At 46.2% G+C, this 27889-nt stretch overlaps 1 protein-coding gene across 1 annotated transcript in view; it reads right to left on the bottom strand.

Annotated features, from left to right (window-relative positions):
* Positions 1–27610, bottom strand: part of SIM1 (SIM bHLH transcription factor 1) — a 66977-nt gene extending 39367 nt beyond the window's left edge. The window contains exons 1-8 of the mRNA XM_065888727.1: positions 27255–27610; positions 17863–17945; positions 14351–14440; positions 13722–13830; positions 13502–13587; positions 12581–12780; positions 12259–12365; positions 11485–11632 (exon numbers count right to left, since the gene is read on the bottom strand). Coding sequence (XP_065744799.1) covers positions 11485–11632; positions 12259–12365; positions 12581–12780; positions 13502–13587; positions 13722–13830; positions 14351–14440; positions 17863–17945; positions 27255–27429 — 998 coding nt within the window. The 5' untranslated portion in view covers positions 27430–27610. The remainder of the gene's footprint in view (positions 1–11484; positions 11633–12258; positions 12366–12580; positions 12781–13501; positions 13588–13721; positions 13831–14350; positions 14441–17862; positions 17946–27254) is intronic.
* Between the last annotated feature and the right edge of the window lie 279 nt (positions 27611–27889).

Below are 27889 nucleotides of genomic sequence, written 5' to 3'. Positions count from 1 at the left end.
CCAGTTCAATATAATGAGGCTATTTCCACGATCTGGCCAGCAGCCCATATTAGCACGGCTTTACTGATGTGGATACAACAAATTCTGTTTGAACAAGAAATCCCAGGGAAAAAAAAAAAAAGAGATCCTTTCACAAGCTCTATCTATTTAGCAATCAATCAAAGGAAAGATATCCTTCTAGTAAAGACAGCAGCTTGCATTTGAATCCTGGTAAAATATTAGATGTTCTAAATAAAATAATTGTCTACAGGTGATGCTTCTGGACTGCTGTTTTGTGAACATGTCATGACCATTGGTGCTTAAACTGATGGAGGGGAGATGGGCTGGGGCCTGGAAGTGAGCATACCGCATGGCAGCTGACTGGTTCTGGGAAGCAATGAAGACCCCATATTGAACAAGAGAGTGAACTATCCATAGACCTTGGTAAAATCTCTGCAAAACATCCTATTACTTCCTGAGCAATAGGTGGAATCATAAAATTGCCAATTTTGGACTATTTCAATATACAGAAGTGGCAATTTCATATGGTTCACCCTAGTACAATGTTACCAGCTTAAAAACAGCATACCAAAGAGGAAATTGGATGGGCTCTGGAGTCTGGGCCCTGGTGGTATGCTCACTCTTGAGCTGTGTTATATTGGCTAAGTCACTTGGCCTCTCTGAGCCTCTGGCACAAAATAACCGCCGCTCAAATGCGAGTCCTTCTTATTCCCCAACCTTTCTAAGCTTGGCAGCAAACAAGAGCACCTTCCCACCCCTCCTTCAGCTTGGAGCTGACAACCGTCTTCCAGTCTCTCCGGGGCAAGGCAGCAGCAATGCCTGGGAATTTCCCTTTACAAAAGAAAAGTTTAATTACATTAACCTAAAATAATTAGCAACACTTCCTAAAAACGTAATAAATCGGCAAAGACTATTTTGACTCTAGAGAGATTCTTCAATTTAAAATTTGCTGAGATGCATACTCCTATTAGAAGTCAGCCCCACAAAATATTCAAAAATCACATTCAAAGCAGAACAAAAATCTACTCAACATCATCCCAACAGGACAAAAGTCAACCTGGGCACAACTGCTCTCTCTCTCTGGCTCAGGTAATGAGATACACAGGACCTGCCCTGGGTAATGTCCTTGTGAGAATTAAAATTGGACTTCTTAGCCTGCAATCGGTTACCTTGCTGCCAATCATGATCTACACACACACACACACACACACACACACACACACACACACACACCTCTCTCCGGGGGCCCGGCTCCTCTCACTGCATCCGCTCCCTCCCCACCATCTAACCAGAGGGGAGTCTGACTGCCCTTGCAAGCTTATTCCCCAGGGGCACCCTAACAGTCCCAAGGTACTTTGGGCCCTCTTCCTTCTAATTGTGGATGGAAGCACTTCCCTCCAGGAAGGAATCTCAGTCATCAGCAAACCTATGGAGAAATCAAGGTAGGCTATAGCTTGGACTTGTGCTTACTTCTTTTTCCTTCAGATATTGTCTTGTTCATTTCGGTGTCCTCAGAACCTAGCACTGTGCCTGACACATAATAGGTGCTCAATAAATCATTTATAAATGCTTAAAGACCTATTAGCAATAACCAACTGAAGGATGGTCTCACAGTCCTTTCCAGATGCCTCAGAATGTTTGGTGACTTATTCTTGGGCAACCCTCAGCCTTCTGAAGACTTGTGCTTTCCGTCCTTCAGCCCAAAGACTCACAGACGTTTATTCTGCGTTTACTGGCAGGCCAAAAATTATTCTATTTAATTTCACTGAAATAATCACCCTAATAATTTACACTTATCCCATGTTACTTTGTAATCAGGCACAGTGCCAAGAACCTCACACATTATCCATGTAATGTTCACAACGACTCTATGAGGTAGATATAATTATTACCCTCATTTTACAGATTAAAAAAAGACAGTGAAGTTAGGCAATTTGCCCACAATCACAGAGTTAGTGGCAGCGCAGGGATTTAAATAGGCAACAGACCCAGAGCCCAAACCCTTAACTAATATGCTATATTGCATGATAAAATGTAGTGATATCTCATTTCATAACACATTTTTCAAATATCTTGTAAAATGTCGCTATGGTTATCAGAGTTTGAAACATCTAGGTAAGAAGCCTAGGGGTTAGGCTGCATCATATTCTAGTAGTAGGATTACAATGTCAAACGCCACACTGGGGAGGCCTTCCGGTTCTGCAAATCTGGAGCTGGCCACATAGCTTCTCTGCACCTCCCTCTCCTCCATTCTGCTTCTGTTTGTTGTCCTAATGTATATCTCACATTTACTTCCTACAAATAATTTTTAAAATACAACCATTATACCACTGTGGCGCCACTGTGTATTCATTTCAATAAGATTTTAAGTTCAATTCAGAATACTGACATCCCTTAAAACTTTAAAAACTATGTCCTATGCCTGGATGCTAAAAATATATATATTCATTATTAAAGTCAAATGAACATGTTGAAGATATACTAGTACTCATTTGGGAAAGGTACGAGCTTTGGGGAAAATAGTTTCCAATCCTGATGGAACACGCTGAGTTCCAACAAAAAAAGTTCAGGTAAAAAGGTAGAGACAGAAAGAAACCCAGCTTTGGGCTTCCCTGGTGGTGCAGTGGTTGAGAGTCCGCCTGTCGATGCAGGGGACACAGGTTCGTGCCCCAGTCCGGGAAGATCCCACATGCCGTGGAGCTGCTGGGCCCGTGAGCCACGGCTGCTGAGCCTGCGCGTCCGGAGCCTGTGCTCCGCAACGGGAGAGGCCGCAACAGTGAGAGGCCCGCGTACCACAAAAAAAAAAAAAAGAGAGAAACTCAGCTTAGACAAGAGCAGTGAGACAAGCACAGCTGAATCGAATTTGAAGAGTGACTGTCACAGAAATACTTACGGAAAAAGAACAATGGGACAAATGTGTGGAAGTCATTGTTTCATCTCAAAAGATCCCAATTCTGTCCAACCCTTAAAATTCTACTCCTTCCCTGACACCTCCACCTTCATTTCAAGCTCCTTTGAATTCTGTGCCCTTAGCAAATAGTGCAAGTGCACCATATCATTTCAAACTAGACTAATCTGAGTTCTTAAATATTTAAATGAAACTTTTATTTTGTCAACTAAATTGTAAACTACTCAAGAGAAGCCAAGACTTCTGTTTCGTGTATACATGCAATAAATCATTGCAATCTGCCATCCTCTGTAAAACACTGGTGAGATAGCCATACCCAGTCCATGTAGAGAGATAGGGAACATACAAAAGCCTCCACTGATCATCAAAAATGCCACTGTTGCAGGTTTTATTCACTTTAAATTATAATTACTGACTTGGTAAAATTGACAAAACACTGGTTCCAACAAAATTAACCTCAGAAATTTGATAAAAGCTTAGTTTCTTAGAACCTCTTTTTCCTTGTAAACAACATTTCACCATGTAAGGCACCTTCTACCTTGCCTGGCACAAATAAGGCACTTGGTAAATGCTGGCTTACCTCCATCCAAGCAGAAATCTCAGCTCCCTCTAGAGCATACAGTGACATCAGTGAAAAACAGGGTGAGCCTAATCAAACTATAGAAGCCACCACACACAAAGAGCACAATGCTTGGAGGGGTGTGAATGGAAGGACTGGGGAGGGGAAAGAAAATAAACACTTAAATTTGTGGATTCAAGAATCTTGAAATCCAAGTTAAAGAGGGAATTATTCATCTCCTTCCAAAGTATTTCAGTTGAAGTCACATAATTGGCAAGAGCTAATAACAACAGTTAAGATATTTTGAGCATCTGCTCTCTGCCAGGTACTGTGCTATATGTACATTATCTTATTTAATCCCCCTCAGTACTTAAAAAGTGTATGCAAATGTCTCCATTTCACAGATGGGAAAACAGAGGGTCAAAGGTGTAGAGCTGTGCTCAAAGTCTCACAGCTATTATGCAGCAACGCATATTTGAACCTGGATCCATCTGACACCAAAGTTCACGCCTTTCCCTCGCAGGTTGCTTCGAATGATACTGTGCTTTAAAAAAAACAAAATCACGATCCTAGTGCAATATAACTTCCCAGAGTAAAAGTCACAGATGGTAAACAGATGGCCCAGACTCAGCCAGACCCCTAACGTTGTCAGTGCCCAACAAAAGCAAGTTCCTCTCTCATGGCCCTTAGCCCTGCCCTCACCATGGATCACCTCTCCCCACTGCCAGCTCCCTGGACCTTGGGATGCCTGCAGCAGGGGGAAGGAGATGGGAAGTTACTCCTTCAGACAAGGCAGAATGTTAAATCCCTCCACTCATAGGCACTCGGGTATTTCCAGGTTCCATCTAAACTCCAACCAATCCTTTTTGCATGATGGCTTAAACACAGACATCAGCACTTCAACCCAAATGAGTTTTCTATCACCGCCTGCTAATCTAGAAAGATGTCACAAGCCAATGAGAATAGAAAACAGAGAGGAAAGCACTTGATAAGGGGAAGGAAGTAGCAGCCTTTTACTAAATTATCAAGATATGCATAATCCAAAAAAAGTAAATCAACTAGGCTTCAATTAAAAAAAGGTATGCATAACCCACCCACCTCCATACACACACATCTTGTACCAAACATAACAGCGTTTGCCTCATGACCACACTAAGTCAAAAGACAAAAACATGTTTCTCTGGAGTTCCAGTAAAGCCTTATTTGAATTTGTCCATCCATTCACAATAACATGGATCCAGGCATGAATCCCTGCCTTCAAATGTAATGATCCATGTTTTTCCACGATGTGACTCAAAGATCAGAACGCTTCTCCTCCCAACAGGCAGAGAAGAGTGGTCAGGCTGGTCATTTAGTAAGCACCAAGCGGCCTCTACCCAGGAAGTAAAGGGGAGGTCCTGTGAGTCAGTGCCATCCAGGTCAGGGTAACAACAAAGGAAGGAGTGGAAGCCAGAGGGGCCTGTGGAAGGGGAAGCAGCCAGGCAGCAGCGCTGCCAAAGGGTCAGCGGATGACGCACCTGCCCAGAGCATGCTGGGAAGCTCTCCATCCCTATCCCCTGAACAGAGTCCCCAGGGGACAACCTTTTCTGCCATTATCCTTCAAAAACAGAAAAGGGCCAGTGCTGACCCCCAGAAACACTCTCTCTCTCTCTCTCAAATAGCCTGCCACCACAGGAGGTAATTTGGTGTCTCATGTGATAAAAAAAGGATGACTTGGTTTGCCAATTCACTGACTTTTGTTTAACCAGAACATAAAATGTTAAATCTGGTTGCAGAAAAGAAATAATTAGTAATAGCAATATTGTATCTGGGTAATCTAAAGGCAAGCAATTCAATAAAAAACTAAAATGTTTGCAGGCCACATTTTTTCTTACACAGTGAAAATGCCCTTAAAGGAGAAAAAAAAGATACATTCTTAATTGAATGTCATTGAGAAGGTAGCACTGCTAATTTAACCCCCTCAATTGTCAATACCTGAACATAGTTGTGAAGCAGCAACACAGAGGCAGCGTTTTAATGTTCCATCATGAGACCAGATGAAAGCCTATCCAGAAGCTGGGTGGCCTAACACTACAGGCCTTACTCATTTAAAGCCATTCCTCTCTCCCAGACATTTTCTCCCCCACCATCACCATACAGAGAACTGGGGGATACAGTTGACATTCCAGGCTTTAACCCTGGCTTCACTACTTACTCAGCAGATCTGACCTCAGCTTCCTCACCTAGAAAATGGGGAGTGTGATCCTGGCCCCAACCACTGTACAGAGATGTCAAAAGAGCAAATTAAGCAATGAATGTGGCAGCGCTCTAAAAGAAATATGTATTCAGCATAGAGGGAAAATGTTGAGTATAAATGAGAAATTCAAAACTAAATACAGATCATTTTGATTAAAAAAATTACAACTAGTGAAAAGTGTATGAAGGATAAGATTATTTAAGTGAGTACTGGTATTAGGTACTGTAAAACAGACTAAATATCCCAGTCCTTTCCTTTAATAAAGTGTTTTGGTAGTTATAAAATTATTATTAGTTACTATTAATAGCTTTGGTTGTTATAAATTACTGTCTATACAAATGTGTTTTCAATTTGTTTCTATGACCATTCAGTTACATAAAAGATCATTTGAAAAGGACAACAGGGGCTTTGATGTTCAATATTATCCAAATAATAATTCAACACAATTAGGGATCAAACCTAATTTATGGGTATACATTGGTACATGATTATTATTTTTCATGATCAAAAACATTAAATCTATGCAATGAGTGCGCCATCGATCTGAGGCACGAGAATAAATTATTTCATATTTTGGTGTAGATTGCTAAGTCAAAAGGTGCTTCATTTGACATTACTTGTAATAGAAAAGGGTGGTTTTGCTACAAAAGCCAGAAAAATAAAGTCCATTTTTATAACTACTCAAATTATTGGTCAAGTTTTTACAAATCATTTTCTAAAATTTCCTAGTAGTAATAGCAATAATATCACGGGGTCTTTAAATTAATTAAATTTTTTAAAAAATTTAAGTGCTCAAATTAGCTCAGCACTATTAACACACTTGAAAGGCAAACTCATATCAGCATATTTTAATGTCTGCTGCTTTATGGTAAGGATACATAAGGGTTTATAGTCACAGAATATGTTAACACTTAGAAACCCTTTTTAATTGTGAGAACTACAGTGGTTTTATGCAAAGAAGAACAAAAATTATGGGACCTGCAATAATTACAGTGTAGACACCGTCTTTTTTTTTCTTTTCTATGAAGGAAGTATGTCTCCTTTGGCATTTGCCCTAACTTTTCTACAAATTCAAAGGATTATTCAGTAGATAGCAAGTGTTATATAGACCACTAATGTAAATTGTGTCTACTTGTTCTGCTTTCTGTAACACTGAGATAGAAACTGTAAGACAGAAAGTTACTTTCTTCTATATGTTCAGTGAATCACTCTAAAACAGCATGTGAGATTTTCCACTGAAACACTGTTCTACCCTAAACTTAGGAAATAAACAGAGAAGGCTTCTTTACCAACAACAATAACAACAAAAAAATGGTTGAAGATATTAAATGTATCTGATTCCAAAATTACCCAATTACTCTGAAAATCTCTCTTACTTTCCAAGCGAAATATCAGAATTGTATTAGCTTACAATTCTCATTAGAAGTCTAGTTTAAAATACACTAACATTTACTACTATAACCTACAGAAGTCCCCTCACAAAATACTATCAGTCATCCTAAATGAGGTCACACATCAGTGAGTACTTGATGACTTTCAGTGGCGGACTGTCTTTAATGGCATCAGTAAACTAGATCTCATGTATATTTTTGCAACCTTCTACACACAGTAATTTGAACACTTAAAATGTGCCATAATAAATGTACAGTGGCTATGTAGGAGAATGTTATTTAAGGATGATGTATCATGTCTGTAGCTTACTTTAAGATGATTCAGTGGAGAAAAAAATGTATATACAAATAGACACAGATATAGGAAGAGAGAGACAGAAAGCAAATATGGCTTTACTATAGATGATGTGTATCTGGATATTCATTGTACTGTTCTTTCAACTTTTTTGTATGTTTGAAAATTTTACGTTTTAAAATATTTTAAAATGAGATTCTTACACCTTACTGGTTGATCCTTAAAAGTAGATTAAAAAAGTTTAATTATTAAAACATAAAGAGAAGAAAGACTGTTCATTTTTCTAGAAATAACTTTTCACAGTTTATTGGGTGTTCCACATTTTCAATCTTCTTCACATTAAGTACTAATGTTTTCCATCTGAACTGGCTATGAATAACTAACACTACTAATTAAACAAACTCGAGGACATACAAATTCAAGAAAATTACTTTGGTTTTACACAGTATGCTCTCTTTCACTCTCCATACTTTCCGGACTTTCCCCACATTCACTGTTACTAGACACTAGCTCCATTCACCTCTCCTCTGGAAAATAATCAGGGAGCAGGGCCTGTCATAATTAACACTTATTTCAAACCCCGTGGGCATGCAAAGTTTATAAGAAAGATTTTTTTTTTTTAAGCTAAAAGGGTATGTGTGTCTTATAGAAAGTCACGAGCTGTTCAGCTTTTTTTTTTTTCCTGTTTTGGGGGTTTTTTTTGGGGGGGCGAGTTTTAATGAAGAGCTATACAAGCTTCAGTGAACCTCAAGGACCCAGAGAAAAACTAAGAAAAAATTTTATATTTAATCATAATGTCTTCTCCAGATTTCCAGAACACCAACGTTTTGTACAGTGGTCAGACAAAAGCCAGTAAAAACACCACCTGCCTCTAAAATTCCTACAATCACTGTCGCAGCCACTTATTAAAACAAGGTTACTGAACACTTCTATTCATCATTGCTTTTGTTAGATAATAATGACTAATTTTTCTAGGCATATTTTAACTTCAACAATAAATTTACCACCAGGAACTTAGAAAAATGAGTTTCTGGGACAGTGTATAGAAGAGTGGGCCTGTGCCCTTTAAAATGGTCACTTTCATGAAAAACAAAAATGGCATGAGGAAATGTTCTAGCTAAAAGAGACTTAGCGAAACAGAAAGCTGAATGCAATGTGTGATCCTGGATTGGATCCTGGACCTTAAAAAAATAATAGAAGTTTTTCTACAAAGGACATTATTGAGACAACTGGAGAAATTTGAATAAGGTATGTATATTGGATAATAGTATTATATTTGTGTTAAAGTTCTTGCTTTTCATAATTCTACTGTGGTTATATGAGTGAATGTCCCTGTTCTTAGGAAACACACACTTCAGCTTTTAGGGGTAAAAGAGCATGATGGCTGTACTTACTCTCAAATAGTTCATAAAAAAGATAGTAACATTTGTGCATGTATATGTACATGTGTATATATTTGGAGGGGGAAAGGGAAGGAAGGGAGAGATTGGGAATGCCAAAGCATAGTGGCAGAATGCTAACCACAGGTGAAAATCTGGGTGAAGGCTATACAGGGGTGCTTTATACTTTCTTACATCTTTTACAAAAGTATAAAATTATTTCAAAATGAATTTTTAAAAATATACTTCAAATAAATTCCCAGATTTGTCCAATTAAAAAAAAAGAGTTTCTGATGAATGTAGCTTCCACCAAAATGCCACACCTTCATTTGACCAATGACTACTTAAAATTCTCTCTACTTTCATGACATGAAAACCCCTTCACAAAGTATGCTATTAAACTGTCTAAATTTGGAAAACATCTGGCCTGTCAAGTTATTTGGGGGGGCTTGTGGTTTTAAGTATATTGTTTGAGGTGGTGTATTTGGAAAGAATTCACTTATCATTCTCAGGCTTCATAGAGAACTAGCCCTGAAACAAATGTATGTGGTAGTTCACTGCTACCATAGAGAATCAATAGCCATCTATTTAATTTGCTAAGACAATGTAAATTAGTAACTTCCAGCCAGATATGTGATATACACATCAAACAAACTGCAACCTGTTCATTATGAAAATCTTGTCAACACACACAGAGCCACTTGATGACATTCCATCTAAGGCAGTTTCCACATTTGCAGCTATAAAAATTGTCCTAAGAATTTTTATACAAAGAATTGGAGCTGAGCCTCATAAAAGGGTAATCAATTTCAGCTTTTCATCTTGTGTGCTTCTGTGTGTTTATTTCTACTTTCATTCAGAGGTATAAAACATTCAGAAAAATGTGTGCGATGTTATTTTTCCCTCTGTAAATCATTTATCCTCTTTACATCTTTTTAATCTGATGTAGAGTTGGGAGCCTAATCCTGCAGCTCTGAAGGAGTGTGTAGAGTGAAGAATGACAGAGTCAACAGAAGAAAGAAAGTACACTTATCCCCTGGAAAACAAAACAGAATATTTCAAAATGACTCTAAACATAAATTAAGTTTACCCATTGGGAGGTCTAACTTGCATTCTGATCATTTATATGGGGCTGTGTGACTATATACCCGCTGTTTGATAAAAAATGATTATAACCACAGGCACCCACCATAGAACAGAGTGTATGTATAATGCTCGTGACATCTCAGACATACAGAGCACCTTCTTAAAGAATATCCGTTTCCTTTCCATGGTGAGCAGACATAATTTTTCACTCTTTAATACTTCTACTCCACAAAGTGGCTTATTTTATGAATTATGTTTTGCCATTTTCTCTTACGTTTATTTTAACAATATGAAAAACTGCATTCATAAAATAGATGGTTTTGTTTCATGGTACCCCAAATACTGGTATGTTTTCTGCTCTCTGTTAAAATCCACAGCTCTCTTGCTATTACAAGAATCTAACAGTATTTGTTTTAATACCACTTACTAAAAGGAAAGAAATAAAAAGGTTCTTCTTAATAAACAGCTATTATTCTTGAATACTGAATCCTCATTTAAACCAAATTCATTTTCCAAATCTACTGAATTAAAATTTCTTATTAAACAGGGCACAGAGTAAATAATCTTATTGCCAAGCATAATATTTCCAGCTACTACATTTTTAATTTGTTAATTTAAAAGAACGTGAAATGAATCTACTCCTCATGGCCAATAGTACGGTCTTATTCCAAATAGCACCCTTTAACCAACTTCCTAATGTCAAAATAGCATTTCTACTAAGTGCCCTGGTGTGTCAATGCTTCCAAAGTAAATAACTGCTGAGGTAACCTAAAATCACAAGAATTTCAACCTCTACCAAAAAGAAAAAGGTAACTCTGCACACAAAAGGGTTCTTCATAAAGGCTTCAACCCCAAGCAATTTTATTTTCACAAACATTATACAGAACGTGCTTTCTTCACGAGGGGCACACCAGGACACGTGGTCAGCCTTCAGGGCCACACCGCTAACCAGAAATGATTATTGTTTCTAGAAAGAGTAAGGCTCCGATGCAGCCACCGAGGCCGCCCAGCCAGCCGCGCCCGCAGGTGGCACCGCGAGCCCGGCTCCTCACGCAGCGAGGATACTGCACAACAAGCCGGGCCTGGGCGCCTGCCAGGACTTGCAGTCTTACATCAGGTCGGGTCCCCTTGCTTTCTGGAGGTTAAAGTTAGACCCTCCTGGTCACTTAAACCCCCTTTGTGGTTCAAGGAAGGAATCACTCTCTCAGAACTCTTAACTTTGATTGGAGACTCTGGTTAAAATTAAGAACTTCAAACCCAGCTTTGAAAAAGTGAAACAGATGTCCTGTTTATTAACTATAAACGGCTCCGTACGTGGGACCCTCCTCTCTCTCTCTTTCCTGCCGCATTGTTTTATTTAATGCAGAGTTAGATTAAAAGGTTAAAAGAGAGAGAGTAGAAAGCAAATATGGACTGTGGATGGGAAAAGTCCTAAATCTTTCTCTAGAACGTAAGAAAGTCTCTTCATAGCGGCAAAAGTGCTGGAGCTGCCCCTCAGCCGGCGCTCAGGGTCAAAACCGGCGTCCCCGCGGACCCCAGTCTCGCCTAACACGGCCGTGCCCACCACCTGCACCCTCGTGGAAACCAGGGTCGCCTGCAGTGGGCAAAGGGGTCCCAGACTTGCACTCACGTGAGGACATAGTTGACGCTGACGATGCAGTGCGGCCTGGACGAGCGGCTGTTGTGCACGATGGTCGCATAGCTCTGCACCCACACCCAGCCGCCGTGCTTCGCCAGGAACCGGTAGTATTTGGTGGTCACCTGCCCCTTTACCAGCACTGATGGAGAGACACAAGGCAGCTGATCGTGAACGGACCCGCTCCTGAACCGGTCCAAATGTAATCCCTGGCGGTGGGAAGGCGGGTCCCCCGTGAGCCCTGATAACTGCTCCCAGGGCAGGAGGGAGAGAACGTTCTGGTTAGAACGTTCCCAAATGAACCGACTGTCCTGTTCATTTGCATCGAGTGCTCGGGTCCCTCACGCTTAGCAAGGAGGGCAACACTTAAAAGTTGGGGGATTCCCGGCACTCGATGTTCTACCTACGGAGGGTCTGGGCCGCTCAACTCCGATGCTAACGTTCCCTGTCTCGGAGATTAAACTCAAAGCAAAGCTGTATCCAAAGCTGAAGCGAGTCAACGCGCGTGAGCCAAGTGGCCGAGCCTCGGTTTCCGCTTCCATCTTGGTGGGGGAGGGGGACGGCTATCAATAGGAGAACAAGACCCCTCCTGGGAGAACTTCACCCAGAAACTCAGAGGCTCGCCCTCGGCCTGTGTGAGGGCCCGCGGATGAGGAGGGAAATGAAGTGGGACCGGTGCTGGGGCAGGCGCCCGCAGGGCCTCTCCTACCATCCCCCACCCCTCCCTCCACCGTCCTACGCCCCGGGCCGGGCAGCGTGGCGCCTTACGCAGGTGGTGGGCGCAGCGCAGGTGGAAGGTGTCGCAGCCGTGCACGTGGTGGTATAGGGTCTTCTCAATCAGGTCCTGAGGCTCGTACCCCGTCAGCTCCGCCACTCTGCGGAGAGCAACCCCGGCGGGATGAGCGCGGGCTGCTGGGCCGTCCCCACCCTCGACAGCCGCCTCAGCGCTGGGTGCCCACCCCCACTTCGCAGGGCCCTGTCAGTCGCCTCATCTGCAAAATGGGCTCACAAGGTAGACGAGGAGCTCTCAGTGACTGAGTGGGGGCCTCCCTCCCTCTAGGCGTGACCCCTTCCCGCCCTGACCGCCCACCTGGAGTCCAGGAAGATGAGCTTCATGTCCAGGCTGGCGCGGAACATGAACATGTTGCTGTGCAGCTTGATCTCCGTGACGGCGCTGGGAGGCAGCGAGTGGCCCACGGCCACCAGGCCCACGTTCTGGTAGCAGCCGTCGAAGGGGGACATGTCCAGGCTGTACTGGCGGATCTTCAGGTAGCCGCTGCAGTGAATGACCTGAGGCGGACGGCGAGGGCGGGAGACTCAGCCACAGCCAGGAAACATCCAAAAAGGGGGCGAAGGGACTGAAACATTTGGAGACTCTCCTCGTCCACAAACCCCTGTGGGCCACGCCCACGCATTGAAGTGTCCAAAGTTATTGGGGCTCCAACGTGTCTCAAGGGAACGACTGTACTGTCCCAGTGAGCTCACTTGGGAGCTGAGGAAAATGCAGAGGCCTGAGCCCCGCCAACCCTAATGCATCCGGATCGCGAAGTGGGGCCCTGGAACCTGCATTCTGATCATGTTTAGTGCTTATTAAACAAGAAAAACTTGGATTCCAGCGAAAGCGCTGGTTCTTAACCTCTGGCAGGGGAGGGGGCAGAATCTGACGCTGTGAGTAAACTCTACGAATCCACCCAAGTTACCGACCGTTTCAGACGCTTTACACAACCCTAAGGCCCATTGCGTGCCCCAGGTTAAGACCCCCAGCGGCCAGGCAGCACCCGGACCCAGTGAGACGTATGCAATCTTAAAATGTAGTCCCCAGGTGCTCGCGAAGTTTAATGGCCCTGGCGGTGCGCCCGGCGCTGTGACGCGTGCGGGGCACTGTGGTCCCGGCGGCCTGAACCTCCCTCCCACGCCGCCGCACGTGCCTCTGGTCCTGCCCCGTTCACCTGCACCAGGCTCGGTGGCTGCGGCCGCCACGGGGCGTGGATCTCCCCTCTCAGCCACGCACCTTGTAGCCGCCGCAGGTGAGGCCCGCGTTCCTCTTGGCCAAGACGCACTTCATCCTCAGGAAGAAGGAGCGCTCGATCTCGTACTCTGGAGAGAGGAGCGGACGGAGGCACAGGACGTGAGGCCGGCGGTGCGGCGCCATGTCCCTGCCACGGCTAACGTAGGAAGAGCTACCAGGGACTGCGATGGGTCGGAGTGTCACCGGCGCGCGTCCGCCTTACCCTGGACGAAGTGAGAGTGGTAGGGCTGGTGGGCAGTGAGCACCGCCGTCATCTCGTCGTGGTCCGCAGGGTGGATGTATTCGTAAATGCTGTTCCCGGTCAGCTCTACCTGTAAAGAGGGGGGTATCACCGTCTCCGAGGAGGTGGGATGCCCCACGGAGGGGCTGGAAGATTGAGCCAGAGGTCTGCAGGGCTATGAGGACAGGAGCCACAGCTCTAGAGTCGGTCCTGAGTTCTAATTCCAGTTCTGCTGCCTGCTACCTATTGCAACCTATCTAAGCCTCAGTTTCCTTATCTATGAGAGGAAAGAATAATAATAGTAATTGAAGTAGTAATAGTAGTAGCTTCCTGGCAATGTTCTGGTGAAGACATCATGACATGAGTATGTAACCACCTCCCATGATCTTTGGCTTATGGTAGCAGCTCAAAAAGGTAGCCATTGTTTGGGCTTGGGGTGGATGCTAAAGGATAAGTAGAGAAAGAGGGAGATCCAGACCTCCTGCCAGCTGAGATGTTTCCAGTCCCAGAAACACCTATAAAAGCTTTGGGAAAGCCCCACCCGACCCTACCTCCAGCCTCCAGCCCTGGCTGTAAACATTGAAGGCTGGAGGTGTGGACCACTCACCTACCTGAGAAAGACCCAGGTGGACTGAGGCTGTCTCCGAGATGTACATGATCTTCCCATCTGGGGCCACCACAAAGATGAAGCCATCCAAGGTCTGGGGAGACAGAAACCATTGAATGGAGAGCCCTCTGGGCCATCGAGAGAAACTGGGGGGGGGGGGGGGGCGGGTATACAGAAGTTAGAGATGTTCTGCCAGAAGTGCAGAGTGATGGAATAGACAGGGCCTGGCAGGAAACAGAGCAAAGAAAACCAGCCACAAGAGTCTCCCTTTTGTTCATTCCAAATTTGTAAGCATGGGACATGCGGCACCCTAGGAGAGACTCTAGGAAGCGGTGGACAAGGCTACTGCCCTCCAAGACTGAGGATTCACCAAAATGGACAAAGCAGACATATCTGGAACATACACAAACATTGTGGGGCGGGGGGAAATCACAGCCTGTGATAAGAGGTGGGTTAGGTTCTTGGGGTGATGGTCACTGAGCAAACCAGAAGTTTCCTGTGTCAGTCTTGGAGAGTTTCATAGTGGGATATTCTATAATAGAAAGAGTGCTAGCAGGGTTTGGGAAATAGTAGGCACTGGGAGATGTGGAAGGGCTGGCATCTTGAAAAGTTTGTAGATAGAAGGCAGCTGGCCAGTGGCTCTGGAAAGAGTCCAAGAGAGGGGGATTTAGGAGATGGGAGGCTTTCCCGGCAGCAAGTCCATAGAGTAGTGCTATAGTGTGTATGTGTGTGTTTACATTGATGCATCAAACTGGCAGGCTTTCCATGAAGAAAAGTCTTAGATTTTCACTGTTCCTTTATCTCTGTGAATGAGGCTTCAGTCCAGGCAGTGAAGCGTAAAGATGAGTCAGATCCTGCTCTCAAGGATCTGGAAGTCCAAAACAGACAATTGGCCTAAAGACAGATATAATGAACGTATAGCTGAATAGACAGTGCTGTGAGGGCCTGGAGACTTGATGGTCAGAGGTCTGGGGAGAACCAGAGTGGCTTTAGGAGAGCTGTTTGAGTAGAGCCTTGAAAGGAAGCTTGAATATGAGAAGGGAGGAAGGGCATCCTAGGCAGAAGGAATGGCGTATGGAAAGCAGGGACTGGGGGTGGAGGGTGGATCTGGTGTATTCAGGTTTGATGAGTTTGATGTACCAGAGATGAGGCTGAGGGACTACACTGGTGCTGGATTTTTGGAGAGTTTGAGATGTCAGTCTGTGGAATTTGGAGATGCTCCTGCAGGCATCAGATTTCAACAGAGGTTTCTAAGCAGGGAAATAGCATGCTTAGATGTGTTTTTTTGTTTTTGTTTTTTTTCTCCTGGCAGAATGTGGACAGTGATCTATAGGAGGAAAGAGTGGAAATGAGGAGATCAGAGATGGTCAAAGCTGAACTTGGGTGGTCACAAGGAAGATGAGATGGGGGAAGAGTCTCAGTCAAAGGTGGTTCTGGCTGTTGCGGAATTTGTGGTGGCAGAAAGAGAAGCTGAGACTGACTTCAAGATCATTGAAAATTTAGGGAGTCCTGGTGAGTTTTTGTATGAGTGGAAGTCTGGAAGAAGGAAATAATGAATTCTTGTCTTAGGTATGCTAAACTTCAGGTATATGCAGATTTCCATTTGGATATGTCCAGTTGGCAGTAGGAAATAAAGGTCTGGCTCTCAGGAGGGGTGTCTAGACAAGAAACCAGTGGGGCCATGCAAATGAGAGAAAAGGAGTTGAAGTGGTGGTGTTGGTTGAGGTTGAGATAACACAGGAAGCTGTGAGAGGAGAAACAGAGCTGGAACCTTGGGGGGAATGCCAGCCTTTACAACCAGACAGTAGTGGGAAAACCTAGAAAAGCAGGCAGAGAGGGAGAAGAATCCAGGAAATTGTGCTACTTTAGAGACCCAAGGAGAGGCAGAATGTCAAGTAAGCAGTGTCACATCCATCCAGTCTTTGCCCAAATGTCACCTTCCCAGTGAGGTCCTCTGCAACCGTCCCCATTTAAAATGGCACCACTCAAACACAGCTCGCCTCCTTCACCTTCTTCTTTTTCTCCATGGCACCTACACCACCTGTCATACCATGTGCGCACCTGTGTGGGTTTGCAAGGCTGCTCTCCCGAGAGTGTCAGCTCCATGAGGGCAGGGCTTTCTGTCTGGCATACAGTTGGGCCTCCTATGTTTGTGGAATGAACAAGGTCAGGTGTGATAAGAGATGAGCATCTTATGCTGGATATCAAAATATTGTGAAGCCTGTGCAGAGCACACCAGCTGTGAGAGATGCCAGAGTGCAAGCGGTGTGGGAGTGAGGGGGGCAGAGTAAGCAATGGAAATTGGGAGGATCATGAAGTCCTACAAGGAGTTTGGGATGAACACTAGGAAAAAGACTGGGCAAGAACTAGAAGGGGTGAGGGACTGTTTGGGTTTTGCTCTCTTGTTTACGTTGATGAGGAAAGTTAGCTGGGAATATGGAGAGCTTTGGGTGGGGGGTCAGTTGTTGAGAGACAACTGATGAAAGACAACTTTCTCTCCCCTGAGAAAGGGGAGAAACAGAATCTTTTTTAGTTAAATTCGGAGGCATGGAGGCCAGGCCTGGGAGGGAATGCTCACACAGGGCCTCTCTTTGCTCTATGAAACTGGAATCTCTTTTGGTCTCTGGGATTGAAGGAGGCACAGGGTAGTGATGGGACAGGAAAGGCCACGGCACTCCTGCCATGAGATGCTTCTCATGTCTGCTCCAGGAGGGAGACGGGCTCAGAGTCCCCAGTCTGATGCTGCTCGGGTTTGAGGCTCCCACGGGAGGATCCCGTGGTGGACTTGAATAATAAGAATAAGGGGGTGCAGGGTGGGATAAAAGTGTCAAGCCTAAAAATGCCCCCGGGAGTTTTACTATTTTAAATATTTGCTAGGCGACTTACGCGGGCAACGGGCAAGTTAAAACGGTGTACACTGCAAACAGCGCGGTAATGGGCGCCACCACATTGGATAAACTCATTACTCAGGGAGGTGTATGTGTGTACGCGCGAGGGTCCGCACACGGCCCGGGCAGGCCTGGGGTGAGGGCGCGTGGAGAGAGAGGACGGATCCCGGGGGCTACAGGGAGGAGGTGAAACGAGTTGCGGACGCAGCTGGATTCGGGACGTGTGGACTTAAAGCACTGACGGGTATTTCTACCAGATTCCCGTTATTTCCTGGATAAATTCTTCATTTGGGACGGTTTTGCAGCCCGGCCTCGGCAGCTTGGCCTCTGGTTCCCTCTGCTGAATGGCGTCAGATGGCGCCCCCTCCCTCCGTTCAGCCGTCCTGATTCAGGCCTTACCGGGCTCCCTTCCAAACCCAACGCGCCGACTGTCATGTCACCTCGAAAGGCGCCTTCCACACCCAGCGAGGTTAAGAGCTAAACATTTTAACTCTACAAGGAGTCGTAGGGGCTGCGAAACGGCCACCTCTGGACGGGATCCCATTTTCCAGGAAACAAGAATCCTGGCTCGGGGGCCGGCACCCGGGCCCTCGAAGCACGTGCGCCGCCGGGAGGCCCAAGTCAGTACCTGGAGCAGGTGGGAGCCCAGTTCGCGGCCTACGTTGTCCAGGGGGCTGGTCCTGCTCGAGTGGCCCCACGCTTCGCCGAGCCCTGTGGAGACACAGAGACACCCTTAAAAGACGCACTCCGACCCGGCTGGCAGTTTGAGACTAGTTTCGCGGTTTTGTCACCCAGGCAAGCTTGCACACACGACCCGATACCACCCGGGCTCCCTCCCCACCTAGACCGCAGGGACGCGAGAGGGTAAATGACGGCTCTGCCCGCTCAGCTTCTAACAGGTTTAACAGAAGTGAGACTCCCTCTCGCTCTGCTCGACCAGCCTGGGCTTCTCAGGCAGGGCAGGGTCCTGGCTGAGCGCCCCTACTCCGCCCCCCTACAAGTGGCCGAGTCTGGGGACAGTCTGTGCCCAGAGGGGCCCCGACACCACCAGAACGATAACTTTGGCGTAGGTTCACTAGTGTGCTTAGACGGGCGAGGGACACTATTTCCCACCCCAAGTTTCATCACCCTTATCAAGAGGCCGAGGGTGTCCACCCATCCAGCGAATACCGCTGCCCGCCGGGAACGACCTGAGACTGCGGCTCGTCCTGGTGGGCTTTCTGATTGGCTGCGGGGCTCTCCAGCCATTTTCCTTCCCTGGCCTCTGACTTTAACCCCCTTCGGAAAAATCCGTTTGCTTGCGGATGGCTTCCAGTACCAGCTACCCTCCGCAGTCCTGCCTCTGCCTTTCCTTTCCACGTCCTAACCTCAGCTCCCTCCCTACTCCAAGAAAAAGCTCTCTGAAAGTCACTTATTTTCAGGTGCTAACACCGTCTTACAATATTTCCGTTCCCTCTTGGACGTAGAGAATCATTCCTCTTCTCTGCTTCCCAGGTATCATCTATTAACAAAGACTGCCCCTTCCTCTCCTTGATACTACCACGTTAAGATCTTTCCAGGTTTTGCCACAAATCATTTCTCCGGTGATGCCTAAAAAATAAAACTCCCTGTATGCCCATGGCTGATTTTTTTTTTTAATTAATGTGGAGTCTGCTATAGTACCTGTTTTCAGGAAGAAAATGAAAAATAAGGCAGAAGAAACTTGCCAAGACCGAGGTTACAATACTTATGGGAAATATCTTTTAACAATGTTGCTGCTGAAATTAATGTAACTAGGTAGTTAAATTCTTTTGTGCTTACACGATTAAACAAGGTTAAACGTGACAAAAAATGGGGGGGGTGATTTACTGATTTACTGCATTACGGGACAAATCACTATGAAGTACCCAATGACAAACACTCGCATTGTAATATGGGAGTGGAGGCGGATCTTGCGGAATAAAACGCGGAGTTGGACTCCTGAAATGTGTTGGCCAGGAGCTGCTTCCGAAGCTAGCGATCAAAACCCTGGTAACGAGTAACCGTGAGCGCCCCTTAAGCTCGAATCGGGTCTTTCTGGGTGTTTGCACATTTAAATAAATCTAACGATCTCCCCACAGCTCTGCAAACACTGATGTTCCCCGCCCCCCCCCCTCGCCCGGACTCCTCTCCCTCCCTCGCGTCTCGGCAACCCCTCCTGATTCTTTAGCCCGCCCCAGTTTTCCTCCCCAGAGTGACTCCACTGCCCTGAGCCCTGTGGTCCCCCTGGACCGTGCGGGAGGTCCTCCGCCACAGCCGCCTGTACACACCCCTTCGCCTTGTCACCTTCCCTTCGCTCCTCCCGTCTCAGTCAAGCTATCCTCCTTGGTTTCTGGCACGACCTGTTCATGTTTTCATCCCGGATCACACCTACACACCCAGAAGAAGTGGGGGGAGGGGTTAGCCGGGGAGGCCGCACGGGGAAAGGGGAAAGGATCTTGCTGGGAGAGCCCGGGACCAGCATGGCGCTGACCCTTGGACACCGCGGGCCCAGCCGAGGCCTGAAAGCCCAAAGCTTCGCTGGGGCGAGGGGCCGGGCGCTCGGGTGTGCAGGGAGCTGGTCGCGGCCGCCTTGTGTCTGGAATCCCGTCTTCCTCAGCTCCCAGAAGAGTGCGAAGCCTGCGCCTGCAGCCAACACAGGTCTTTATTCTAAAATTATGAAGGTCCCCCCACAGCGGCTGGGGACGCCGGGGAGCCGCCTCCCGACCCAAATCATCTGAAAATCCCCCGAGCTGGGCTCAGGGTTAAGTACTGGTTCCGAACTCCCGGCGCCAGCCTTGGCTGGTTGTGGTCTCGGGCTGCGGCCTCATTAGTATGCGCCTACGAGGGAAAAATAGGACTTACCGGCAGGTTAATAAGCAGCCGGGCCGGGCGCAGGGTGACAGGGGCCTCCGTCGCCCTTTCCTGTACCCGCCCTCACACACACCCCCACCACCACCTTTTAAGGAACCTTTGGCTTTCACCGAGCATCGCCTTCTCTTCTGTTCCCGGTTGAAAGCTCCGTCACACGGTTATGCCTGGGTTAATGTTTTATAAGGGACTGGCTGCCCTCGTCTACCTGCCGAGCTTTCCTGACCTAATATCAGGGCTGAGCTCTCCAGTCAGCCTGCCCAGGACACCTTCGAAGCCCTGCTCATGGGTTTCACCTCCCGAAAAGCCCCGAGTGGGCTAGAGACCCCTCTCCCTGGACCCCCTCACCTTCTGCCTGCAGTGACGCGCTCCCGCACCCCATTTCAGTTGGCGAGGGGGGTAAGCTGAGATTTCGTTTCTGCACTTGACCTACCGCAGAAAATTCGCAAATCCTTTGATTGTCTGTTTAAAATGAGGAGGAAACCAACTCCCTTTGCGGCAGGATTACAGTGGGAACAAGATCTAAAGATTCTCTTGTAATTCGGTGAGGCCGAGAGAACGGGGGTTTTGCAAAGGAGAAAAGGAGCTCTGGGAGGGAGGCGATAACTAAATCGGGTTTTAGACGAAAGGATTTTCCCCAGCTAAAGTGGCCAAAGACAAAAGAAAACATAATCTATTTTGGAAGATTTCCAAGATATGCCACATTAACCTTGGCAGATAAATTTTGCTTCTCCCCGCCCCCCTCTTCCCTTAAAGTCTGGTTTATCATATTTACATAAGTAGTATCAGAAGGGATGTATCTATCATGTATCTAAAGGGCTAGCTCACATTTCACGTGAAACCCCGGGCGAAGTTTCACTGTTGCTTTACCCTCAGTGCTCGGTTGAGCCATTTCCATTTAAATACCCCCTGACCCAAGGATTACCTCAATGGACTGACTGCACGGTTTTTGTAATTTCCTGAAAATGAGATTTCGATTTATAAAACAAGAAACCAATTAGTAACCAAATGAGGCGAAGTAGATCCACTAAAATTGACCTAATCCCACAGGCACAATTTAGGCCCGTTCTTGGCGAATGAATGATGAGCCCCAGTCTAGCGTGAGCTCAAAGCATCATCCAGCTGTGTTATTGCAAGCAGCAAAAATAAATTGATCGAGCTTTTCCTTCGGAATGAATTTCATACCCTTGACAAAATGTAGATTACAGACCTGGCATCATTGCCTCCTTCACTCAGACAGGAAGAAGAGGAGGAGGAGAGCTTGTTCTACTGTTCTTTTTTTTTTTTTCTTCTTTAATAAATAAACACTATACGTGAATAGAAAGGTGTCCTCCTTGTTGTCGTTCCTGGGAACTTTCTCTTGGATGGATCGCGATGTGCCCTTTAGCCAGTATGGGGTTGATGGGGGAGCTGTCCCATGACCTGGTGACAACCTGGTGACTGAGACGGGCAAAGCCCTCCGAGACTGCGCTCCTAACTTCTGGTCCGGGGGTGGGGTGGGGGGACTTGTCTCAGCCACCTGGTTTTTCCACAGGACCTGCGCGTGCTCACTGAGAGCGCACTGTCCAAACCTCCCAAGCCACAAGCAAGCAGCCTTCGTGTTAGGGAGCCGGGAGCCTGGGCGGCTGGGCTCCTTGGAGAAGGTCGGGTGCGCTTAGCCGAGGCCGAGCGCCTGGAGCGGTCACTGGGCAGGAGGCCGCTTCCCTCACCGAGGCGCACCCACGCCTACCTCGGACGCCCGGCGCGGCCTTCTGGGCCACCTGGCGGGTGTGGCCGACCTTCCGAGGGCGTCGGTGGCGCGCGGGGCCGGGCTTTATCCCGTGCGGCGGCCTGGCCCGCACCGTTCGTGTGTACCCTGCCCTCCCCTGCCTGCCTCTGAGACCCCCAGCCACGCCGGGGGGGCGGGCGGGGGATCCGCTGAAGTTAGTGTGAATTTGGGGTGGAGACCGACGGTCGCAGCGCTGACTCTCCCTCTGCGCCCTCGTGGTGCCCCGGCCCCGAAGCTAGCGCTTCCCGGGCGGGGCCTAGCCCCGAAGGAACACGTACTGCAGGAACGAGGGACAGGCAAGGTTCGGCCAGGTGCCAACTAACCCGCGAGACGAACACGCACGAGGGGTTGACGGTAGTGCTGCGAGGCGTCTGAGAGCGGCAGGCGGTGTCCACTCAAGACTCCGGGCCTTCGAGGGTAGCCTGACGGGGCGTCCGAAGACCGGCGCGGGCGAGGCAGACGGGTCTGCCCAGCGGCGCGGGCCTATCCCGCTTTTGTTCCACTTGGCGGTCGGGACTCGACAGACGCACAGCGGCCCCTCGGGCGGGATCTTGGCTTAAGTTTTAGACGAGGACCGGGCCTCGGGTCAGTGGCCCGCGCAGGACGAGGCACGACGGGCGCACGGGCGCAGAAGCCCTCGCGTCCCGGGAGGGAAAAGACCTGGGCTCGCACGGGGAGTGACGAGACGCCGTGAGGAGGCCGCGAGCAGGCTCACCCTCGGCTGCGGCCACCTGGGGAAGGCGGGCGGGTCGCGGGCCACCACCGCGGGGGGAGAATGGGCCTCACGGCGCCGACCTGGCCGGCCGGCCGCGGCCTACATGCTTCTCCCCTCTGCGTGCTGCGGGCCCTGCGGGAGGCGCGGCGGGGGCTTTGACGAGGTCGCTGTTCCCGGGCTGGTCCGAGCCACCGAGGTCGAGTGACTCCACGCAGGAGCCGCCTGCCCGAGGGCTCTACCCTAGGAAGAAGCTTTATTCCTCAATTCTCACACACTGTTTTAGTGTTTTCTGATTCGCAGGCCCACTGCGAAATAATTGAGGATTCCCCGTCCCCACGAAAAATTTAAAATTCCGTGGATCAGAGACTGGCACTGGGTGAGCAGCTAAAATCATAAGGTTTTAGTTGGGTCTAAACCTCATTCTCTTGAGAAATACCTGAGCCGACAGATAGAGAAATGAGGTGAGAATCCATAGGCTCGAATTCTGTGTCCACGTTTGTAGCTGCAAAAGCTGGAAGCTGCCAAGATCTCCCCAGAATTGAAAAATAACTCCCCTAGAAATCGGATTTGTCCTCTGGAAATTTAACCTGATTTTAGCTTCAGACAGGTGATTGTACCCTGCCATATCTTATCATACCCTGTTTTGTAGTTTCGTTGCCGTTGTTGTTGTTATTGGTTTTATTAGTGATCATTCCCTTTTCAAAAAAAGTACTTTTTTCATTAATCTGATCTATAATTTCTAGCACATAAATCTGCCTTGCAAATGCTCTGCATGGAGTTTAGTTCTGCACTCTACATTTTAAGTCAACATCAAAACTGGAATTAAAGAGAGAAAACCAGCGTGGAGCGTAAACTGTGCTTGAAGGCGTTTAAATGAGAAAAACTTCTGTAAGAAAATAAACATGGAAACCTAATGCTCAATCATTTCCCCAAGCAGCAAGAAAAACAGCTTTAAATCACCCATCCACGTGGGAAATGGGACCTCTTTTTCTCTTTCAGTTCTTGGCCTCAAAAAAATATAAGGCGACTAAGGATTTCAATCTTGAGGTGACTATTACAGAAAGTGTCTGTGGAGGTTTGTTTAACCATCCTCGTCCTTCCAGCCTTTGTAGAAACTCTCTTTCATACACAGCTACTAATTTCAATTCTGTCATTATTTTTATTTTCCCAAGACACCTTGACAATGAAATAGAAGTGATGTTACCAAGATTCTGAATGGCCACAGATTTGAAAACATCTGATCCTTTCAAAGGTTATTCTGCAAGTCACTACGCCCCCAGTCAAAACTATCTTATATCTAAATAACAAATATATATATTTTTTAGTTGAATTTACCCTTTTTTGCACACAAATAAATTCATATCATCACTTTTTTTTATCCTGCCTTTTTGGTTTTGATAACACCAAAGACATACATATCTAGATGTGCCAATTTTTTCCTTGCAAGGCTATTTTAGAATAGAATATGTTACCACTTGGGAGATATGCAATTCTAATGATTTCTAATGACAGTAATTGTACCAGAGTTTTTGTTTTTGTTTTTACTATGAAATCTCCAATCTAATGCTTTATTCCTAATTATTCCAAGCACCCACAGCCCATTCATCTGTTCCCTCTCTCTCTCTCTCATTTTTCCCTCAACAGCTCAATTTTATCCACTCAGATAAAAGCTGAAGTTTGCTCCCAGACAAGGAATCTGCTATTCTAGGGGGGAAAAACTGTATTCAGCAAATGAGGGGGGAGAGAATTAAGGATTTTTAATTTTTTTCACATATAAGTATCGAAAGATTTCTGTTTTAAGTCTTTTAGAATTACAGGGTATTAAAAATAAAATGTAATATGAGCAAAAACAGTGGCGTTTTACAGTCATTTTTATGCCTGTAACTAAGATGTCACCAGATTTAGAAGTATTTTAGATTATATACCTTGCATACTCCTTGTTACATATGATAGCAGGCTTACCATGATGAAATAGCTACTTTCATCCCACCCTTAAAATTTTGCTGAAGCCCTACTATGTGCTAAGATGGTGTTAAGACAGATATGAAAATGAACTTCATTTCAAACAAATTCTTTCCCATTTCTCAGCACTAAAAAAGTTTACCCCCATATAAAGTGCTCAGTTTCCCCCACTGCCATGGACCCACTCTTGTCCCCCCTTCTGCCGTCAGTCAACAGCTGAACCCAAACTTCGCACCCTCTCCAGGTTGTGCTTGGCTCTGCGGGCTTGTGATTATTTCACTCCTTTTAAAAACTGTTGGTTTTACTGTTTGTTGCTGTTGTCCTTTAATATTTTAAAGGGCTGTGTCTAGGGTTTTGGACTTTTGAAGCTAATCTATCCTCAAAATTAAAACCTCATCCCTAGGAACCAGCTGTCCGGATGACCCTGTCTAACTCACCCGGTGGAGGCTACGGGTGAGTTATGAGCTCAACAGTAGCTGGGGAAATAAATGATGTGCCCAGAGTTCACACATCGTCCATCCCCTCCTCCCCATAAACCCACACGCATCCACAGAAGAAGGGAGAGGAAGGAGGGGCCCGGGGCCCAGAGCTCCGAAGGAAGGTGAGTGGGGCTGCAGAAAGCACAGTCGCCTTTAAAGTAGCCACAGGGGACTGGCCTGGGCACCAAGGGGACTCCAGCCGGAGTCTTCACCGGCACTCTTTTTAAAAATAACGAGAAGTTGGCTAAGAGAGTTTACTTTTCCTATTTATTTATCATGCAATTTATAATTTGTTGGGTTAGCACTTAATTAAACAAGAAACCTTGCTCTCTTTAAAACAAAAACAAAACAACGAGAATCAGCCCGATTCCCTCCGGCCGCGCCTGCCCGGGGTCTGCACGACACAAACGAGGCCCTGGCCTGGCGACTCCCCGGGCGCTCCGTCCCTCTCTGTGCCCGCCGGGGAAGCCGACCCTCTATTCTCTTCCTCCGCGATTACTCTCAGCCTCACAAGCAGCACCATATGCTTCTTCTGATCAAACAGCGAGCGACATCGGCACCGATAATTGACGAGACCCGCTAGAAATCACGCAGAAAGGGAGCCCACTGAGACCGCAGGGGCTGACAAATCACTGCTAATAATCCTGTTAGGAACAGAGCGGCCAGCGGAGTTCGCAATAGCTTTATTTTTATAAAGTAGGCGCTGACAGTATAAAGACAACGAGATCTCTTTTTTAAACAGAAGGCAATGTAGCATAATAGTAATTTTCCCACCAGCAATTCTCAGCACAGTTTGAATGGGAAATATGGTTTTTAATATATGTTCCCCTTCCTTTTTTTCTTTCTCTTTTTAAAAAACTTTTCAGGTATGTTAGGTTTTGATTCCTCTCTTCCTGTGGTTTCGAGGCTCAGATGAGATTGTTCAAGGAACTGCTTTAAGAAAAAATGACCATACTATTTATAGTTTTGGGGTAAAACCGAACTATAGTTTGAAAGTTTTCCTTTAGTGCCCCTGACTAATTTGAGGGCATGTTTTGCAAGATTTTGATTCAGATAATAACTTTTAGTCAAGATGAAGCAAAGTGAAACTCAAAGCCCAATAATGATTATCCCCCCCAATTTCCTTAAAAGAAAACAACAAACTCCAAACATCCAAAATCAACAATAACATAAACCTCTCTTTGTCACATAAGAAGTTCTGGTTTGTAAGTACACAGGGTTCCTTCTCTTGAATTTTTGTTTGTTTAGTATTCTCTACATTTCCAAATCCTCCTCTCCCAGCAAAGACATATCTAAAATATTTTTAAAAATCTGTTTATGTGTTATTTGAATGTGGGTAAAGGAAAGGATGGGGAAATAGAAGAGTCCTTCCCCTAGGGAGTATAAATGGTTTTATACAGGACAGTGTTCTTTCAAGGCTACTCTGTCCTCACACAATGAATCTTGATAATCTAAATACACATTTTAAACCATGTCAAAAGCTCAGCTATTCTAACTTCTAGGCCGTATGAGACAATTTTCCCATGGATCCATTTGCCAACCTACCAGCTAGGAGATATTTTCTAAGCGGGCTAGTGATCTTAATTCAATCTTATATCTTAGAGAAAATATCAAGCCCAGAGTTGCAAATCACCAAGTCCCAGAGTTAGTTTCGGAATCTGTGAACATCTCAACAACTCAGAATAAATTTGCTAGAAGCAGTCAAGAGACTGGGTAAATTCAGGACATATTTGTTCATGAATATGCCTGCTCTTCATCTGCAGGATTACTGACATATAGAGAAATTACTATCTGCCTTAGCTAGCTCCATGTACATGGGTGTATCTAGACATAACAAAAATACAAGAAGTTAGAGATGTTCCTGCTCTCTGCTAGATACAATTCTAACGAGAGGAATAAAAAAAGAAAGTCATGTTTGGATTAGTAGTACTTTCAACTGAGCTCAGTATCTAAGTGTTGACAAAAGCACTGTTGAGCTGCTTCCCAATCAAACATATCTGATGGACTGAAGAGAAAGTATTAATGGGGAAGTAGAAAGAGCCACGGAAAGGCAACAGAAATTCTAAGTGCAGAGAGGTCCTTAGTTAAGCAGCCATGCTAAACTTCCCTTCGCAGAGTGTGTGCGTGTAAGTATGAATGTACTTCTCTGCCCAGTGGCGTAGGCTCATCCACTGGCAGATCCCGTGCCCCTTCTGCCTTTGAAATTCCATCTGGGCAAAGTCACTTACCTTCTGGGAACACTACTCTCATTTTGAGATAGCTGGTGGTGAGCCTGATTATGGATGCTTTGTCCAGCTGCGAGGTGATAGCCGAGGGTAAAGGCAGTAATTTAGCCAGTTCATAAAATTCACTGTTTTCCTTCTCCCTCCTAGTCCGGGCAGCATTTTTGGACTTCTCTTTCATCGTGTCTCGTTCCCCCTTTCTTCTTACAACATAAGTTCCACAGATTCATCCAAAACCAAAAATAAACTTTCAACTAGAGATCATATTTGGCAAAAATACAAAGCACACTTTGAATGACGAGACTGAAGTCTTTGCTTCAGTGTTTTGGTGGCAGTAAAAGACCAACGCGGCGAACAGAAAATTTTTTCTTTAAAAATATGGGATGCGAGTAGAGGAAAGTTGTTGATCCACCGCAGGCAATCTGGGCAATCCTAGGCGTCGCTGGGTATCAAATGCCGGCGGGACCTCCGAGGAGCTAGCCTTTTCTTCGGTTCCGCGCTGCGAACCCCGGTTCTCGGGAAATCGACATAATAATCCCCGACGTTTGCTTTCAGTCCCGCGACCCTTAGGGTGGCTCCAAGCCGCTTTGGGAAGAACAGGAATGCCGGACAATTCTTTCAGGCCACTGTGAAGACAACAG

The sequence above is a fragment of the Phocoena phocoena genome, chromosome 12 (assembly GCF_963924675.1).
Source record: "Phocoena phocoena chromosome 12, mPhoPho1.1, whole genome shotgun sequence".
Lineage (NCBI taxonomy): Eukaryota > Metazoa > Chordata > Mammalia > Artiodactyla > Phocoenidae > Phocoena > Phocoena phocoena.
This window is presented reverse-complemented; position numbering and strand designations above follow the sequence as displayed.